This window comes from Salmo salar, chromosome ssa14, assembly GCF_905237065.1.
Source record: "Salmo salar chromosome ssa14, Ssal_v3.1, whole genome shotgun sequence".
NCBI lineage: Eukaryota > Metazoa > Chordata > Actinopteri > Salmoniformes > Salmonidae > Salmo > Salmo salar.
In genome coordinates, this window is record NC_059455.1 from 98,190,160 (window position 1) to 98,211,186 (window position 21,027).

Consider the following 21,027-nt stretch of genomic DNA (forward strand, 5'->3'; position numbering starts at 1 on the left):
ATATGGAATCATGAAGTAACGAAAAAAGTTACTTCACTCTCCTTCTTGGTCAAATAGCCCTTACACAGCCTGGAGGTGTATTGGGTCATTGTCCTGTTGAAAAACAAATGATTGCCCCACTAAGCAAAAACTAGATGGGATAGGGTATCACTGCAGAATGTTGTAGTAGCCAGGCTGGTCAAGTGTGCTTGAATTCTAAATACATCACAGACAGTGTCACCAGCAATGCACCCCCACACCATCACACCTCCTCCTCCATGCTTCACAGTCGGAACAACACATGCGGAAATCATCCGTTCACCTAATCTGCGTCTCACAAAGATGTGGCGGTTGGAACCGGATATCACAAATTTGGACTCATCAGACCAAAGGACAGATTTCCACCGGTCTAATGTCCATTGCTCGTGTTTCTTGGCCCAAGCAAGTCTCTTCTTCTTAACCTGTCTGGGAACCTGGGACATTTGCATCCCACCCTAGTCAACAGCCAGTGGAATCGCGTCGCACGAAATACAAATACCTCATAAATGCTATAACTTCAATTTCTCAAACATATTACTATTTTACACCATTTTATAGATACACCTCTCCTGAATCGAACCACGTTGTACGATTTCAAAAAGGCTTTACTGCAAAAGCAAAACATTAGATTATGTCAGGAGAGTACCCTGCCAAAAATAATCACACTGCCATTTTCAAAGCAACTAGCATGCATCACAAATACCCAAAACACAGCTAAATGCAGCACTAACCTTTGACAGCGCTACAATTTACAAAATTACTATTCGAAAACATTGGTCAAATATAATATTGTCATTCAAAGAATTATAGATTAACATCTCATGAATGCAACCGCATTGCCAGATTTAAAAATAACTTTACTGGGAAATTACACTTTGCAATAAACGAGGTGCTATGCTCAGAAAAATAGGCTAGGCGATACAGGTTAGCGCCATCTTGGAGTCATCTAAAATGAAATATACTATTGTAAATATTTACTTACCTTTGATTATCTTCATCAGAAGGCACTTCCAGGAATCCCAGGTCCACAACAAATGTAGTTTTGTTCGAAAAAGTTAATAATTTATGTCCCAATACCTCCTTCTTGTTAGCGCGTTCCGAAGGCTACTCATAATGTACGAGGCGCGCGGGACTTATCGTCACGAATGTGCAAAAAATATATATTTACGTTCGTTCAAACATGTCAAACGTTGTATAACATAAATCTTTAGGGCCTTTTTCAATCAGAGCTTCAATAATATTCAAGGCGGACGATTGCATTGTCTTACTAAACGTTTCGGAAGGAGAGGGTACCCACGGGCGCTCGCGTCATAGTAGTAATGGCCCTCCCCCTATGACCAACTTTCCAGGCCTCTCGTTCGGTCAGTTTCTACCGGAGAAGACTCAAACATCTTTGTAAAGACTGTTGACATCTAGTGGAAGCCTTAGGAAGTGCTAAATTAATCCTAACTCACAGTGTGTTTCATAGGCAAAGTGTTGAAGGTGATTCCACAAATCAGATTTCCACTTCCTGCATGGAATCTTCTCAGGTTTTGGCCTGCCATTTGAGTTCTGTTATACTCACAGACACCATTCAAACAGTTTTAGAAACTTTAGAGTGTTTTCTATCCAAATCTACTATATGCATATTCTAGTTACTGGGCAGGAGTAGTAACCAGATTAAATCGGGTACGTTTTTTATCCGGCCGTGCAAATACTGCCCCCTAGCCCCAACAGGTTTTAATGGTGTCATTTAGTAGTGGTTTCTTTGCAGCAATTCCACCATGAAGGCCTGATTCACGCAGTCTCCTCTAAACAGTTGATGTTGAGATGTGAATGACTGTTACTTGAACTCTGTGAAGCATTTATTTGGGCTGCAATTTCTGAGGCAGGTAACTCTAATAAACTCTGCAGCAGAGGTAACTCTGGGTCTTCCTTTCCTGTGGCGGTCCTCATGAGAGCCAGTTTCATTATTGCGCTTGATGGTTTTTGTGACAGGACTTGAAGAAACTTTCAATATTCTTGAATTTTTTTAGATTACCTGACCTTCATGTCTTAAAGTAATGATGGACTGTCATTTCTCTTTGCTTATTTGAGCTGTTCTTTCCATTATATGAACTTGGTCTTTTACCAAATATGGCTATCTTCTTTATACCACCCCTATCTTGACTCAACACAACTGATTGGCTCAAACGCTTTAAGAAGGAAAGAACTTCCACAAATTAACTTTTAACAAGGCACACCTGTTAATTGAAATACATTCCAGGTGACTACCTTATTATGCTGGTTGAGAGAATGCCAAGGGTGTGCAAAGCTGTCATCAAGGCAAATGGTGGCTACTTTACCACCGATAAATCCACTATAATTGAGAATTTCAATAAGCATTTTTCTACGGCTGGCTATGCTTTCCACCTGGCTACCCATACAGCGGTCAACAGCACTGCACCCCCCACAGCTACTCACCCAAGCCTTCCCCATTTCTCCTTCTCCCAAATCTAGTCAGCTGATGTTCTGAAAGAGCTTCAAAATCTGAACCCTTACAAATCAGCCGGGCTAGACAATCTGGACCATTTCGTTCTAAAATTATCTGCCGAAATTGTTGCAACCCCTATTACTAGCCTGTTCAACCTCTCTTTCGTGTCGTCTGAGATTACCAAAGATTGGAAAGCAGCTGCGGTCATCCCCCTCTTCAAAGGGGGGGACACTCTTGACCAAACTGCTACAGACCAAATCTATGCTACCCTACCTTTCTAAGGTCTTCGAAAGCCAAGTCAGCAAACAGATTACTGACCATTTCGAATCCCACCGCACCTTCTCCACTATGCAATCTGGTTTCAGAGCTGGTCATGGGTGCACCTCAGCCACGCTCAAGGTCCTAAACGATATCGTAACCGCCATCGATAAGAAACAATACTGTGCTGCCGTATTCATTGACCTGGCCAAGGCATTCGACTCTGTCAATCACCACATCCTCATCGTCAGACTGAATAGCCTTGGTTTCTCAAATGATTGCCTCGCCTGGTTCACCAACTACTGCTCTGATAAAGTTCAATGTGTCAAATCGAATGGGCTGTTGTCGTGCCTCTGGCAGTCTCTATGGGTGTGCCACAGGGTTCAATTCTTGGGCCAACTCTTTTCTCTATATACATCAATGATGTCGCTCTTGCTGCTGGTGAGTCTCTGATCCACCTCTACGCAGACAATACCATTCTGTATACTTCTGGCCCTTATTTGGACACTGTGTTAACAACCCTCCAGACGAGCTTCAATGCCATACAACTCTCCTTCCGTGGCCTCCAACTGCTCTTAAATACAAGTAAAACTAAATGCATGCTTTTCGATTGCTGCCCGCCCGTCCAGCATCACTACTCTGGACGGTTCTGACTTTGTATATGTGTACAACTACAAATACCTAGGTGTCTGGTTAGACTGTAAACTCTCCTTCCAGACTCACATCAAACATCTCCAATCCAAAGTTAAATCTAGAATTGGCTTCCTATTTTGCAACAAAGCATCCTTCACTCATGCTGCCAAACATACCCTCTTAAAACTGACCATCCTACCAATCCTCGACTTTGGCGATGTCATTTACAAAATAGCCTCCAACACCCTACTCAATAAACTGGATGCAGTCTATCACAGTGCCATCCGTTTTGTCACCAAAGCTCCATATACTACCCACCACTGCGACCTGTATGCTATCGTTGGCTGGCCCTCGCTCCATACTCGTCGCCAAACCCACTGGCTCCAGGTCATCTACAAGACCCTGCTAGGTAAAGTCCCCCCTTATCTCAGCTCACTGGTCACCATAGCAGCACCCACCTGTAGAACGTGCTCCAGCAGGTATATCTCTCTGGTCACCCCCAAAGCCAATTCCTCCTTTGGCCGTCTCTCCTTCCAGTTCTCTGCTGCCAATGACTGGAACGAACTACAACAATCTCTGAAACTGGAAACACTTATCTCCCTCACTAGCTTTAAGCACCAGCTGTCAGAGCAGCTCACAGATCACTGCACCTGTACATAGCCCATCTATAATTTAGCCCAAACAACTACCGCTTCCCCTACTGTATTTATTTATTTTGCTCCTTTGCACCCCATTATTTCTTCTTTGCACTTTCTTCCACTACAAATCTACCATTCCAGTGTTTTAATTGCTATATTGTAATTACTTTGCTTCCATGGCCTGTTTATTGCCTTTACCTCCCTTATCTCACCTCATTTGCTCACATTGTATATAGACTTATTTTTCTACTGTATTATTGACTGTATGTTTTGTTTATTCCATGTGTAACTCTGTGTTGTTGTATGTGTCGAACTGCTTTGCTTTATCTTGGCCAGGTCGCAATTGTAAATGAGAACTTGTTCTCAACTTGCCTACCTGGTTAAATAAAGGTGAAATGAATAAATAAATAAACTTTGAAGAATCTCAAATACAATTTTTAATTTTTTTATTTGGTTACTAAATGATTCCATTTGTGTTATTTCATAGTTTTGATGTCTTCACTATTATTCTGCAATGTATAAAATAGTACAAAATTATGAAAAGCCCTTTAATGAGTAGGTGTGTCCAACATTTTGAACTGTACTGTATATATGTATAAAATCCCTTTTGTTTATATTGGACTCCCTTGTGGAAATACATGATGGGTAATTGTGTTGTTTGCGTACTAAAATACGCCAACACAACCATTGTCATCGACATTTGTCTTCTTCCCCTGGTGAAGACTGTTGAAGTCAATAGACTTCAATAGAAGGCTGGTAAAGGATGGTGAAGGCTGGTGAAGGCTGGTGAAGTCTATTGAAGTCTATTGAAGGCTGGTGAAGTCTACTGAAGGCTACTGAAGGCTGGTGAAGGCTGTTGAAGGCTGCTAAAGACTCCTAAAGGCTGCTGAAGGCTGCTGAAGGCTGCTGAAGGCTGGTGAAGGCTGGTGAAGGCTGGTGAATGCTGTTGAAGGCCGTTGAAGGCCGTTGAAGGCCGTTGAAGTCCATTGAAGTCCATTGAAGGCTGGTGAAGGCAGGTGAAGGCTGGTGAAGGCTAGTGAAGGCTGTTGATGGCTTGTGAAGGCTGGTGAATGCTGGTGAAGGCCGTTGAAGGCCGTTGAAGTCCATTGAAGTCCATTGAAGGCTGGTGAAGGCTGGTGAAGGCAGGTGAAGGCTGGTGAAGGCTAGTGAAGGCTGTTGATGGCTTGTGAAGGCTGGTGAATGCTGGTGAAGGCCGTTGAAGTCCGTTGAAGTCCATTGAAGTCTATTGAAGGCTGGTGAAGGCTGGTGAAGGCTGGTGAAGGCTGGTGAAGGCTGGTGAAGGTGGGTGAAGGCGGGTGAAGGCGGGTGAAGGCGGGTGAAGGCGGGTGAAGGCTGTGGAAGGCTGGTGAAGGCTGGTGAAGGCTGGTGAAAGCTTGTGAAGGCTGGTGAAGGCTATTGAAGGCTGGTGAAGGCTGTTGAAGGCTGTTGAAGGCTGTTGAAGGCTGTTGAAGGCTGCTAAAGGCTGCTAAAGCCTGCTAAAGGCTGCTAAAGCCTGCTAAAAGCTGCTGAAGGCTGCTGAAGGCTGCTGAAGGCTGCTGAAGGCTGCTGAAGGCTGGTGAAGGCCGTTGAAAGCCATTGAAGGCTGTTGAAGTCCATTGAAGGCTGGTGAAGGCTGGTGAAGGCTGGTGAAGAATGGTGAAGGCTGGTGAAGGCTGGTGAAGGCTGGTGAAGGCTGTTGATGGCTGTGGAAGGCTGTGGAAGGCTGGTGAAAGCTGTTGAAGGCTGGTGAAGGCTGGTGAAGGCTGGTGAAGGCTAGTGAAGGCTGTTGAAGGCCGTTGAAGGCCGTTGAAGTCCATTGAAGTCCATTGAAGGCTGGTGAAGGCGGGTGAAGGCGGGTGAAGGCTGTGGAAGGCTGTGGAAGGCTGTGGAAAGCTGTTGAAGGCTGGTGAAGACTGGTGAAGGCTGGTGAAGGCTGGTGAAAGCTGTTGAAGGCTTGTGAAGGCTGGTGAAGGCTGGTGAAAGCTGTTGAAGGCTTGTGAAGGCTGGTGAAGGCTGGTGAAGTCTATTGAAGGCTGGTGAAGGCTACTGAAGGCTGTTGAAGGCTGTTGAAGGCTGTTGAAGGCTGCTAAAGGCTGCTAAAGCCTGCTAAAGGCTGCTAAAGCCTGCTAAAAGCTGCTGAAGGCTGCTGAAGGCTGCTGAAGGCTGGTGAAGGCCGTTGAAAGCCGTTGAAGGCTGTTGAAGTCCATTGAAGGCCAGTGAAGGCTGGTGAAGAATGGTGAAGGCTGGTGAAGGCTCGTGAAGGCTGTTGATGGCTGGTGAAGGCTGGTGAAGGCTGGTGAAAGCTGTTGAAGGCTTGTGAAGGCTGGTGAAGGCTGGTGAAAGCTGTTGAAGGCTTGTGAAGGCTGGTGAAGGCTGTTATTTTGCTTTTATAACACAGAACCACAGTCTACTCAGATTCCATTGTTCTCTCAGAGTGGCTCCTGCCCTCTCCTGTAGTTTACACGTTTTATTAGACTTCCAATTACAGCTCCTTGTCGGGAATTGTGTTTGTGCAGTTGAAGGAATACAGCCAAGCAAACCCTAAAATAGGTTCTACTGTCACGTTGGCATGAAGGATCGGGAGACAGACGCAGGAATGCATAAGAAGTGTTTTTATTTTACCCAAATTACAGCGTGCCGACCAAACAAACACGTAACAAAACACAGGGTTGAAACCCAAACAAAAGAGCGGGGAGTACCTCGAATAAATAACACACGATAATTAACACACGGGGCGAGACCTGTAATCATCTGGCAATCCACAAGGGCACGAAAGCCCAAAACACACAGCGCAGGTACTCACACGCACTAACAGACATTGTAACAATAATGGACCGTCCAATGGAAACCAAAGGGCACATATATACAAATACTAACCAGTGGGAATAGGGGACAGGTGTGTGTGATGAAAGTTCCAGAGGGATCTGTGACATCAGCTTTATTTGATACAGCCAAGCCAACACGAAAATAGATTCTACTGTATGTGATACAGCCAAGCCAACACTAAAATAGATTCTACTGTATTTGATACAGCCAAGCCAACACTAAAATAGATTCTACTGTATTTGATACAGCCAAGCCAACACTAAAATAGATTCTACTGTATTTGATACAGCCAAGCCAATGCTAAAATAGATTCTACTGTATTTGATACAGCCAAGCCAATGCTAAAATAGATTCTACTGTATTTGATACAGCCAAGCCAACACTAAAATAGATTCTACTGTATTTGATACAGCCAAGCCAACGCTAAAATAGATTCTACTGTATTTGATACAGCCAAGCCAACGCTAAAATAGATTCTACTGTATTTGATACAGCCAAGCCAATGCTAAAATAGATTCTACTGTATTGGATACAACAAAGCCAATGCTAAAATAGATTGTACTGTATTTGATACAGCCAAGCCAATGCTAAAATAGATTGTACTGTATTTGATACAGCCAAGCCAACACTAAAATAGATTCTACTGTATTTGATACAGCCAAGCCAACGCTAAAATAGATTCTACTGTATTTGATACAGCCAAGCCAATACGAAAATAGACTCTACTGTATTTGATACAGCCAAGCCAACGCTAAAATAGATTCTACTGTATTTGATACAGCCAAGCCAACGCTAAAATAGATTCTACTGTATTTGATACAGCCAAGCCAACGCTAAAATAGATTCTACTGTATTTGATACAGCCAAGCCAACACTAAAATAGATTCTACTGTATTTGATACAGCCAAGCCAACGCTAAAATAGATTCTACTGTATTTGATACAGCCAAGCCAACGCTAAAATAGATTCTACGGTATTTGATACAGCCAAGCCAACGCTAAAATAGATTCTACTGTATTTGATACAGCCAAGCCAACGCTAAAATAGATTCTACTGTATTTGATACAGCCAAGCCAACGCTAAAATAGATTCTACTGTATTTGATACAGCCAAGCCAACGCTAAAATAGATTCTACTGTATTTGATACAGCCAAGCCAACGCTAAAATAGATTCTACTGTATTTGATACAGCCAAGCCAACACTAAAATAGATTCTACTGTATTTGATACAGCCAAGCCAACGCTAAAATAGATTCTACTGTATTTGATACAGCCAAGCCAACGCTAAAATAGATTCTACTGTATTTGATACAGCCAAGCCAACACGAAAATAGATTCTACTGTATTTGATACAGCCAAGCCAACACTAAAATAGATTCTACTGTATTTGATACAGCCAAGCCAACGCTAAAATAGATTCTACTGTATTTGATACAGCCAAGCCAACGCTAAAATAGATTCTACTGTATTTGATACAGCCAAGCCAACGCTAAAATAGATTCTACTGTATTTCATACAGCCAAGCCAACGCTAAAATAGATTCTACTGTATTTGATACAGCCAAGCCAACGCTAAAATAGATTCTACTGTATTTGATACAGCCAAGCCAACGCTAAAATAGATTCTACTGTATTTCATACAGCCAAGCCAACGCTAAAATAGATTCTACTGTATTTGATACAGCCAAGCCAACACTAAAATAGATTCTACTGTATTTGATACAGCCAAGCCAACGCTAAAATAGATTATACTGTATTTGATACAGCCAAGCCAACACTAAAATAGATTCTACTGTATTTGATACAGCCAAGCCAACACTAAAATAGATTCTACTGTATTTGATACAGCCAAGCCAACGCTAAAATAGATTCTACTGTATTTGATACAGCCAAGCCAACGCTAAAATAGATTCTACTGTATTTCATACAGCCAAGCCAACGCTAAAATAGATTCTACTGTATTTGATACAGCCAAGCCAACGCTAAAATAGATTCTACTGTATTTCATACAGCCAAGCCAACGCTAAAATAGATTCTACTGTATTTGATACAGCCAAGCCAACGCTAAAATAGATTCTACTGTATTTCATACAGCCAAGCCAACGCTAAAATAGATTCTACTGTATTTGATACAGCCAAGCCAACGCTAAAATAGATTCTACTGTATTTCATACAGCCAAGCCAACGCTAAAATAGATTCTGAAAGGTTCCATCAACTGTTAGAAACCATCAGATTCAGCTGTACAAACACATGATCCATGCTGACTCTTCTCCTGCTCTGTCTCTCTCTCTCTCTCTGTCTCTATCTCTCTCTCTCTGTTTCTCTCTCTCTCTATGTTTCTCTCTCTCCTGCCCAACAGGAAGAAAGTAGCTGACTCTTCTCCTGCTCTCTCTCTCTGTCTCTCTCTCTCTCTCTCTCTCTGGTTCTCTCTCTCTCTATGTTTCTCTCTCTCTCTCTCCTGCCCACCAGGAAGAATGTAGCTGACTCTTCTCCTGTTCTCTCCCTCTCTCTCTCTCTCCTGCCCCAACAGGTGTCCAGTTCACCTTCCATACATTCCACCTAGAGTCTCCCCATGACCACCTGTTGGTGACAGAGAACGGCAGCTTCCCCGAGCCCCTGTGGAGACTAACAGGCTCAACACTGCCCCCTACCCTCAGTGCAGGCCTGTATGGGAACTACACCGCTCAGATTCGCTTCCTCTCAGACTTCTCGGTCTCCTACGAGGGATTCAACATCACCTTCTCAGGTAGGGGTTGGGGCAGCATTCTCAGGTAGGGGTTGGGGCAGCAATCTCAGGTAGGGGTTGGGGCAGCATTCTCAGGTAGGGGTTGGGGCAGCATTCTAAGGTAGGGGTTGGGGCAGCATTCTCAGGTAGGGGTTGGGGCAGCATTCTCAGGTAGGGGTTGGGGCAGCATTCTCAGGTAGGGGTTGGGGCAGCATTCTCAGGTAGGGGTTGGGGCAGCATTCTCAGGTAAGGGTTGGGGCAGCCTCTGCTTGTGATTGAAAGTGAACATTGATTCAGCTAGAGTGAGGGAAAAAAAGTAGTTGATCCCCTGCTGATTTTGGTACGTTTGCCCACTGATAAAGAAATGATCAGTCTATAATTTTAATGGTAGGTTTATTTGAAGTGAGAGACAGAATAACAACAAAAAAATCTAGAAAAACGCATGTCAAACATGTTATAAATTGATTTGCATTTTAATGAGGGAAATAAGTATTTGACCCCCTCTCAATCAGAAAGATTTCTGGCTCCCAGGTGTCTTTTATACAGGTAACGAGCTGAGATTAGGAGCACACTCTTAAAGGGAGTGCTCCTAATCTCACCTTGTTACCTGTATAAAAGACACCTGTCCACAGAAGCAATCAATCAATCAGATTCCAAACTCTCCACCATGGCCAAGACCAAAGAGCTCTCCAAGGATGTCAGGGACAAGATTGTAGACCTACACAAGGCTGGAATGGGCTACAAGACCATCGCCAAGCAGCTTGGTGAGAAGGTGACAACAGTTGGTGCGATTGTTCGCAAATGGAAGAAACACAAAAGAACTGTCAATCTCCCTCGGCCTGGGGCTCCATGCAAGATCTCACCTCGAGGAGTTTCAATGATCATGAGAACGGTGAGGAATCAGCCCAGAACTACACGGAAGGATCTTGTCAATGATCTTAAGGCAGCTGGGACCATAGTCACCAAGAAAACAATTGGTAACACACTACGCCGTGAAGGGCTGAAATCCTGCAGCGCCCGCAAGGTCCCCCTGCTCAAGAAAGCACACATACATGCCGTCTGAAGTTTGCCAATGAACATCTGAATGATTCAGAGGACAACTGGGTGAAAGTGTTGTGGTCAGATGAGACCAAAATGGAGCTCTTTGGCATCAACTCAACTCGCCGTGTTTGGAGGAGGAGGAATGCTGCCTATGACCCCAAGAACACCATCCCCACCGTCAAACATGGAGGTGGAAACATTATGCTTTGGGGGTGTTTTTCTGCTAAGGGGACAGGACAACTTCACCGCATCAAAGGGACGATGGACGGGGCCATGTACCATCAAATCTTGGGTGAGAACCTCCTTCCTTCAGCCAGGGCATTGAAAATGGGTCGTGGATGGGTATTCCAGCATGACAATGACCCAAAACACACGGCCAAGGCAACAAAGGAGTGGCTCAAGAAGAAGCACATTAAGGTCCTGGAGTGGCCTAGCCAGTCTCCAGACCTTAATCCCATAGAAAATCTGTGGAGGGAGCTAAAGGTTCGAGTTGCCAAACGTCAGCCTCAAAACCTTAATGACTTGGAGAAGATCTGCAAAGAGAAGTGGGACAAAATCCCTCCTGAGATGTGTGCAAATCTGGTGGCCAACTACAAGAAACATCTGACCTCTGTGATTGCCAACAAGGGTTTTTTCCACCAAGTACTAAGTCATGTTTTGCAGAGGGGTCAAATACTTATTTCCCTCATTAAAATGCAAATCAATTTGTAACATTTTTGACATGCGTTTTTTTCTGGATTTTTTTGTTGTTATTCTGTCTCTCACTGTTCAAATAAACCTACCATTAAAATTATAGACTGATCATTTCTTTGTCAGTGAGCAAATGTACAAAATCAGCAGGGGTTCAAATACTTTTTTCCCTCACTGTAGATCAGAGATACTATATCTCTCACCATATAGATCAGAGATAATATATCTATTACCACATAGATCAGAGATAATATATCTCTCACCATATAGATCAGAGATACTATATCTATTACCACATAGATCAGAGATACTATATCTATCACCATATAGATCAGAGATACTATATCTATTACCATATAGATCAGAGATACTATATCTCTCACCATATAGATCAGAGATACTATATCTATTACCATATAGATCAGAGATACTATATCTATTACCATATAGATCAGAGATACTATATCTATTACCACATAGATCAGAGATACTATATCTATTACCCATATAGATCAGAGATACTATACCTCTCACCATATAGATCAGAGATACTATATCTATTACCACATAGATCAGAGATACTATACCACTCACCATATAGACGAGAGATAATATATCTATTACCATATAGATCAGAGATAATATATCTATTACCATATAGATCAGAGATACTATATCTATTACCATATAGATCAGAGATAATATACCTCTCACCACATAGATCAGAGATACTATATCTATTACCACATAGATCAGAGATACTATACTCCTCACTGTATAACTGTAGGAGCATGTCTTCTTATTTGTCGCGAAGGACCATGAGATAGAGCTATAAAGCTTTACAGAGGAATATTTGGATAATACTGAGAGAATAACCTATTGTAGGATGTAATGCGTTTGTAGATCCACCAAAAAAAACGAATATGAGTGTCTGTGTGTATTTGTGTGCCTCCCTATTCGTCTAGAAGGAACATGAAACTATCTTGTTCCCAGATCTGTTTTGGTTTTTTTTGTCTTGTGGTTGTTGTCATGCCACAATGACCATATGAGTCACACAGCACACACTGATCTGGTACCAGACTAGTTTCAATGAGCCAGATAGGAAGACAGGCTACCATTGAAACTGAGCTAAAGTGAGCTCTGAAAATATTGAGACAGTAACACGTTTTTGTTGTTGTTGTTGAGTTGGCTCTGTACTCAGGCACATAATGATTGCGTCACAATTGTGACTTTACAAACTTGTCGGATGCATCTGCAGTTTGTTTTGGTTGTGTTTCAGATTATTTTGTGCCCGATAGAAATTAATGGAAAATAATGTATTGTGTCATTTTGGAGTCACTTTTATTACATAAGAACAGCATATATAGGAACACTTGACAACCAGTGTCATAACCATGTCATAACCATGTCATAATATGTCATAACAGCTGACATAACTTTAGAAACATATTATATTCTTATTGAACAATAAAAGTGACTCCAAAATGACACAATATATTATTTACCATTCATTTCTATTGGGCACCAAATAATCTGTAACACAACCAAAACAAACATCAAATGAAACCAACAAGTTTGTAGAGTCACAAGCTTGATGTAATCATTGCGTGCTATGAATATAGGACCATATACTGAACTTTTTACTACTTTAATACACACAGAAGAAGTGAATTTGTCCCAATACATTTAGTACCCCCCATTTTAAAAGACTATGTGCAAAAAAAGTGTTTTCATTTCTTAACGGTTCACCCGATAGGGATGAAATTACCCTCAAATTAAAGATGACAGTCAACCGTATCAAAATCCAAAGTGCTGGAGTACAGATCCAAAACAACAAATCACTGTCCCAATACTTTTGGAGCTCACTGTAAATAGACGGTACAGCTGACTGTTTCGGTGATCATGGATCAACTACAACAAATCCTATTGCAATGTATTATGGGTATCCGCAAAAAACAAATATGAAGTTGTCATCCTCACTAATGAAATATCCCTTTCTCCTCATCCTCTCCTCTCCTCTCCTCTCCTCTCCTCTCCTCCAGAGTATGACCTGGAACCTTGTGAAGACCCGGGCGTTCCTCCCTACAGTACCCGTAAAGGGTTACAGTTTGGGGTGGGAGACGTGCTCATCTTCTCCTGTTTCCCTGGTTACCGTCTGGAGGGGCCGGCGAGGGTGACGTGTCTTGGTGGGCGGAGGAGGGTGTGGAGCTCCCCTCTGCCAAGGTGTGTTGGTAGGTGGTCACATGATTTAATTTGGCTTTGTTCACCCCCCCCACCCCCCCCCCAACCGACCTCACATCATCGACACCTCGCCCAATCATGTACAGTACATCAATTTATACACACCTCATGTTCACTTACATCCATCCAGAAGACTGTCCTGCAAAACCTTCCCACAACCTTCAATTCAACGTTATATACCGCCACGTACCCTGATACACACTATCATACACTTCCCCTTCAACCACGTGTACAATCCCATACCGCACCAGAGAGTACTACTCATCAGGCTGGATTATGGAGATACAGAGAGTGGATTATGGAGATATAGAGAGTGGATTATGGAGATATATAGAGTGGATTAAGAAGATATAGAGAGTGGATTATGGACATATATAAATTGGATTATGGAGATATAGAGAGTGGATTATGGAGATATAGAGAGTGGATTATGGAGATATAGAGAGTGGATTATGGAGATATAGAGAGTGGATTATGGAGATATAGAGAGTGGATTATGGAGATATAGATAGTGGATTATGGACATATATAAATTGGATTATGGAGATATAGAGAGTGGATTATGGACATATATAAATTGGATTATGGAGATATAGAGAGTGGATTATGGATATATAGAGAGTGGATTAAGAAGATATAGAGAGTGGATTAAGAAGATATAGAGAGTGGATTATGGAGATATAGAGAGTGGATTATGGAGACATAGAGAGTAGATTATGGATATATAGAGAGTGGATTATGGAGATATAGAGAGTGGATTATGGAGATATAGAGAGTGGATTATGGTGATATATAGAGTGGATTATGGAGATATAGAGAGTGGATTATGGCGATATAGAGAGTGGATTATGAAGATATAGAGAGTGGATTATGGAGATATAGAGAGTGGATTATGGAGATATATAGAGTGGATTATGGAGATATAGAGAGTGGATTATGGAGATATAGAGAGTAGATTATGGATATATAGAGAGTGGATTATGGAGATATAGAGAGTGGATTATGGAGATATAGAGAGTGGATTATGGTGATATATAGAGTGGATTATGGTGATATATAGAGTGGATTATGATGGTATATAATGTGGATTATAGAGATATATAGATTGGATTATGGAGATATATAGATTGGATTATGGTGATATATAAAGTGGATGATGGTGATATAGAAAGTGTATTATAGAGATATAGACAATGTATTATAGAGAAATAGAGAGTGGATTAAATGGTTAGAATGAGTGAGTTCTACAAAAGTCCAGTGCCACAACAAGAACAAAAAAACAGCATATTTTATGAGTAGGGGTACTCAAATCTCACCGAATGATGTCCAGAGAACTGCTGTTTTTCTTTTCTACTTGATAATTAAATCCACCCACTTGGTGTCCCATTCTAAATCAGTTCCTTATTAGACAGGAGGAATGATAGTCAGCAGTGGAACTTGCTTCGAGATCCAGATTAAAATTCAATGGTAATGTAGTGTTAAAATGAGCCCCTAACTGGAGAACCAGTGGAATAATACCAAGAGGAAAAAAGGCTTAAACTGTTACATTGAAATAGAGAAATACACTACATGACCAAAAGTATGTGGACACCAACTGGTCGAACATCTCATTACAAAATCATGGGCATTAATATGGAGTTGTTCCCTCCTTTGCTGCTATAACAGCCTCCGCTCTTCTGAGAAGACGTTCCACTAGATGTCCTCTTGGCGTTGTCACGCAGAAACAGGAAAGGGCCTTCCCCAAACTGTTGCCACAAAGTTGGAAGCACAGAATCGTCTAGAATATCATTGTAAGCTGTAGCGTTAAGATTTGCATTCACAGGAACTAAGGGGCCTGAACCATGACATACCTACAGCCCCAGACCATTATTCCTCCTCCACCAAACTTTACAGTTGGCACTATGTATTCGGGCAGGTAGGGTTCTCTTGGCATCCGCCAAACCCAGATTTGTCCGTCGGACTGCCAGATGGTGAAGCGTGATTCATCACTCCAGAGAACGTTTTTCCACTGTTCCAGATTCCAATGGCGGCGAGCTTTACACCACTCCAGCCAACGCTTGGCATTGCGCATGGTTATCTTAGGCTTGTGTGCTGCTGCTCGGCCATGGAAACCCATTTCATGAAGCTCCTGACAAACAGTTATTGTGCTGACGTTGCTTCCAGAGGCAGTTTGGAACTCGGTAGTGAGGGTTGCAGCCGAGGACAGACAATTTTTACTTATTACACGCTTCAGCACTCGGCGGTCCCGTTCTGTGAGCTTGTGTGGCCTACCACTTCGCGGCTGAGCCGTTGTTGCTCCTAGACGTTTCCACTTCACAGTAACAGCACTTACAGTTGACCAGGGCAGTTCTAGCAGGGCAGGAATTTTACAAACTGACCTGTTGGGAAAGGAGGCAACGCAATGGACAGTGTCACGTTGAAAATCACTGAGCGATTCAGTAAGGTCATTCTACTGCCAATGTTTGTCTATGGAGATTGCACGGTGTCCACATACTGCTGTGTGTATATAAAGTGTATCTCAGAGGCCAGATCTCCTCCAATTATAGTATGAAATGGCTCGCAGGGACCAACTTTAGAAAGTAATTTGTCTAAACGTTGAAATTTTGACGTTCCAGTTGAATTTTTTATTTTTTATTTTCTGTTATCTGGTCTTCTGCTTTTTCTATGTTTGGGAGAAACTGGGTCAGGCATCTACATGAATATGAGTTGCCGGCTGGTTGGACGGTTTTCTGTTGTCCTTTTAATGGCACTGGATTTGAGTGGTTTTCTGTCTGCAGTCAGTTTCTATTTGTGTTTCTATTTGACAGATCAAAATACTGTAAAAGTGTAGAAAGGATCACAGATAGGTTGAACTCCATCCAGTCAGAGGTCACCAGTTCTCGTCTCTCCTACATTATCCTCCCCCCTGCATGTCTCCAGAGAAGCAGGTTTAAGTACATATACTGGATTATATTGATGTGTGATGTGTGACCCCTTTTTCTCTCTCTCTCTGTCTCTCTCTGTCTCTCTCTCTCTCTCTGTCTCTCTCTGTCTCTCTCTCTCTCTCTCTCTCTGTCTCTCTCTCTCTCCCTCCCTCCCCCTCTCTCCCTCCCCTCTCTCTCTCTCTCTCTCTCTCTCTCTCATTCTCTCCCTCTCCCTCCCTCTCTCTCTCTCCCTCCCCTTCTCTCCCTCCCCCTCTCTCTCTCTCCCTCCCCCTCTCTCCCTCTCCCTCCCGCTCTCCCCCTCTCTCCCTCTCTCTCTCTCTCTCCTCCCTCTCTCCCCCCTCTCTCTCTCTCTCTCTCTGTCTCTCCCCCTCTCCCCCTCTCCCCCCCCCACTCTCTCCCCCTCTCCCTCCCCCCCTCTCTCTCCCCCTCTCTCTCCCCCTCTCTCTCCTAGCTGAGTGTGGATCATCTGTGACTGGCATGCAGGGAGTGCTGCTGTCTCCAAACTACCCAGGTTACTATGGGAACCACCACGAGTGTATCTACTCTATACAGACCCAGCCAGGCAAGGGCATCCAGCTCCGAGCACGAGACTTCAGACTAGAGGACGACGACATGCTCAAAGTGAGGGGAGGGGGGGAGTAGAGAGAGAGTTTGTGTGTGTGTGTGTGTTTGAGTTTGTGTGTGTGTGTGTGTGTGTTTGGGTTTGTTTGCATGCTCGCATATGGCATAAGCTTAGTGCGGAAACCTCTTAGGGTATGTTTGTGGGACGGACGGAGGGAGGGAGGGAGGGAGGGGAGAGAGAGTGAGAGGTGAGGGTGGGAGGGAGGAGGGAGGGAGGAGGGAGGGAGGGAGGGAGGGAGAGAGAGAGAGAGAGAGAGAGGAAGGGAGGGAGGGAGGAGGAGGGAGGGAGGGAGGGAGGAGGGAGGGAGGGAGGGAGGGAGGGAGAAGGAGAGAGAGAGGGGTGAGGGAGGGAGGGAGGGAGAAGGAGAGAGAGAGGGGTGAGGGAGGGAGGGAGGGAGGGAGGAGAGAGGGAGGGAGGGAGGGAGGGAGGGAGGGAGAAGGAGAGAGAGAGGGAGGGAGGGAGGGAGGGAGGGAGAAGGAGAGAGAGAGGGGTGAGGGAGGGATGGAGGGAGGGAGGGAGGGAGGGAGGGAGAAGGAGAGAGAGAGGGGTGAGGGAGGGAGGGAGGGAGGGAGAAGGAGAGAGAGAGGGGTGAGGGAGGGAGGGAGGGAGGGAGGGAGGGAGAAGGAGAGAGAGAGGGGGGAGGGAGGGAGTCAAGGATTTATCATTTATATACAGGATACAGTGCCTTCAGAAAGTATTCACACACCTTGAATTTTTCCACATTTTGTTGTGTTACAGCCTGAATTCAACATGGATTATGTGTCACTGGCACATTACCCCATAATGTCAAAGCGGAATGACGTTTTTAGAAATGTTTACAAATGTATTAAATATAAAAAGCTGAAATGTCTTAGGCAGTAAGTTCAGTAGCAAACATGTGTTTATAATAAGCTGAATGGAATCACTATGTGTGCCATAATAGCTTTTAAAAAAAATAAAAAAATTACTACCCCATCTCTGTACCCCACACATACAATTAATTATCTGAAACGTCCCTAAGTCAAGCAGTGAATTTTAAGCACAGATCCAACCACAAAGACCTACAGTTCACAAAGAAGGGCACCTATTGGTACTGTAGATGGATAAGCAGGCAAAAGCATTAAATATCCTTTTGAGCATGGTGCAAAGGTACAGGCGTCCTTCCTCAACCAGTTGCTGGAGAGGAAGGAAACCGCTCAGGGATTTCACCATGAGTACAATGATGACTTTAAAACAGTTACAGAGTTTAATGGCTCTGGAAGGAGACAACTGATGATCTCTCTCTCTCTCTCTCTGTCTCTCTCTCTCTCTCTCTCTCAATTCAATTCAATTCAATTCAATTCGCTTTATTGGCATGACGTAACAATATACATATTGCCAAAGCTTATTTTGGATATTTACAATATAAAAATAAATAAAAATGAGAATCAAATATTGTCAACGGGACAACAGTAACAACAATAACCAAGGGTCAAAATAACCAACACATTGAACAATAACAATAATCATACAGTAGAGGACATGTGCAGGTTTATTGGTCTGTCAGACACTGTCCCTCAACTTATGGCAGGCAGCAATGTAGTGCGCTGCCAACCCACAGCTCTCTGCGTCCTCCCCCAACAGGACGGGTAGCCTATCCTCATCAGAGAGGTCTTTGAAACCTTGAATAAGGGTTTCAAATTTGGGGAAATGACACTCTCTAATTGTTTTATATTTTTGACATTTTGTCAGGAAATGTAGCTCCGTCTCAGGTTCTGCTGTGGTGCAGTGGTTGCACAGCCTTTCCTCTACAGGGAGCCAGGTTTTCCTGTGTCTACCCTTTTCAATGGCAAGGCTGTGCTCACTGAGCCTGTACTTTGTCAAGGTTTTTCTAAGGTTTTGATCAGTAACCATGGTCAAATATTTAGCCATAGTGTACTGTCGATTTAGGGCCAGATAGCACTGCATTTTGCTTTGTGTTTGTGCTTGTGTTTCCCAATAAGCAATGTAGTTTTGTTTTGACTGTGTTGTAATTTGGTTTATTCTGATTGATTGGATGTTCTGGTCCTGAGGCTTCAGTGTTTTAGTAGAACAGGTTAGTGAACTCAGCCCCAGGACCAGCTGGATGAGGGGACTCTTTTCTTTGCTCACCTCTTGGCATTGCAGGGCTTGGTAATGATATGAGAGGGGGTCACTGTATTTTAGATGTTTCCAAAACTTAATTGCTCTTTTTTGAGTTTTTATTATTAGTGGATATTGGCCTAATTCTGCCCTGCATGCATTGTTTGTAGTTTTCCTCTGGACACGTAGGGAGAATCTTACAGAACTCTGCATGTAGGGTTTCAATGGGGTGTTTGTCCCATTTGATGAAATCTTGTTTTGCAAGTGGACCCCACACCTCGCTGCCATAAAGTGCAATTGGTTCAATGACATATTCAATTAGTTTTAGCCAAATTTTAATAGGTATTTCAATTTGAATTTGCTTTTTAATGGCGTAGAATGCCCTGCGTGCTTTCTCTCTCAGTTCATTCACTGCCTCATTAAGGTGTCCAGTTGAGCTTATTTTTAAACCTAAGTAATTGTAGTGTGTACAGTACTCTATATATTTTGTACCAATTGAGAACTTTGGTCTAATTCCCTGAGATCTGGATCTTCTCTGGAAAATCATTATTTTAGTCTTTTTGGGGTTTACTGCCAGGGCCCAGGTCTGGCAGTACTGCTCTAGCAGGTCCAGGCTCTGCTGTAGGCCAGGTGCTGTGGGTGACATCAGGCATAGGTCATCTGCGAAGAGTAGGCATTTAACTTCTGAATTGTGGAGACTAACACCAGGGGCTGAGGATTTTTCTAGAATAGTGGCCAATTCGTTAATGTAAATATTGAATAGTGCAGGGCTCAGATTGCAACCCTGACGAAGGCCCCGCCCCTGGTTAAAGAATTCTGTTCTTTTCTTACCAATTTTAATGCTGCACGTATTGCCAGTATACATTGATTTAATTATGTCATATGTTTTCCCCCTACACCACTTTCAATAACTTTGTAGAACAGTCCTGTATGCCAAATAGAATCAAATGCTTTTTGGAAGTCGATAAAGCAAGCGTATATTTTGGTATTATTTTGGTGGACATGTTTATCTATCAGGGTGTGTAAGGTGTAAATATGATCAGTTGTGCGATGTTTTGGTATAAATCCAATTTGGCTTTTACTCAAGACATTGTGCTTATTAAGGAAGTTTAGAACTCTTACATTGATGATACTACAGAAAACCTTCCCCAGGTTACTGTTCACACAAATGCCTCTGTAATTGTTAGGGTCAAATTTGTCTCCGTTCTTAAAGATTGGGGTTATGAGTCCTTGATTCCAGATGTCAGGGAAATAACCTACACTCAGGATCAAATTAAACAGTTTTAATATAGCCAATTGAAATTTTGCACTAGTGAGTTTGAGCATCTCATTTAGGATGCCATCAGGTCCGCATGCTTTTTTAAATCTGAGGGCCTGAAGTTTCTTATAGAGCTCCTGGTCAGTAATTGGGGAGTCCAATGGGTTTTGATTGTCCTTTATAGCTTTTTCTAATCCATTCAACTTCTCATGGATTTGGCGTTGTTCTGCGTTTGTGTCAATTTGAACGGTGTTGTAGAGTGTTTTGAAATGGGTCGTCCATACGTCACCATTTTGTATCGCTAATTCCTCTTGTTTAGATTTTTTTAGTTTTTTCCAATTTTGCCAAAAGTTGTTTGTGTTTATGGACTCCTCAATTAGTGTCAGCTGCTTGCTGTTGTACTGTGCTTTTTTGGTTCTGAGTGTACGTTTATAGAGTTTTAAAGTCTCACAGTAATGAAGGCGTAGTTCACCATTATTTGGGTCTCTGTGCTTTTGGTTGGATAGTGTTCTAAGGTTTTTCCTTATAATTTTACAATCTGCATCAAACCAGTTGTCATCTGCGATTTTTTTAGTTTTGTTTTTTATCAATTTCAATTGTGCTTCTTTTGCCGTTTGCCTGA

The 21,027-nt window shown here is 42.9% G+C and overlaps 1 protein-coding gene across 1 annotated transcript in view; it reads left to right on the forward strand.

The window, feature by feature from the left end:
- csmd2 (CUB and Sushi multiple domains 2) overlaps window positions 1-21,027 on the forward strand; it is a 776,204-nt gene that overhangs the window by 474,245 nt on the left and 280,932 nt on the right. The window contains exons 21-23 of the mRNA XM_045695078.1: window positions 9,356-9,571; window positions 13,324-13,512; window positions 16,898-17,067. Of these exons, the coding sequence (XP_045551034.1) occupies window positions 9,356-9,571; window positions 13,324-13,512; window positions 16,898-17,067 (575 nt within the window). The remainder of the gene's footprint in view (window positions 1-9,355; window positions 9,572-13,323; window positions 13,513-16,897; window positions 17,068-21,027) is intronic.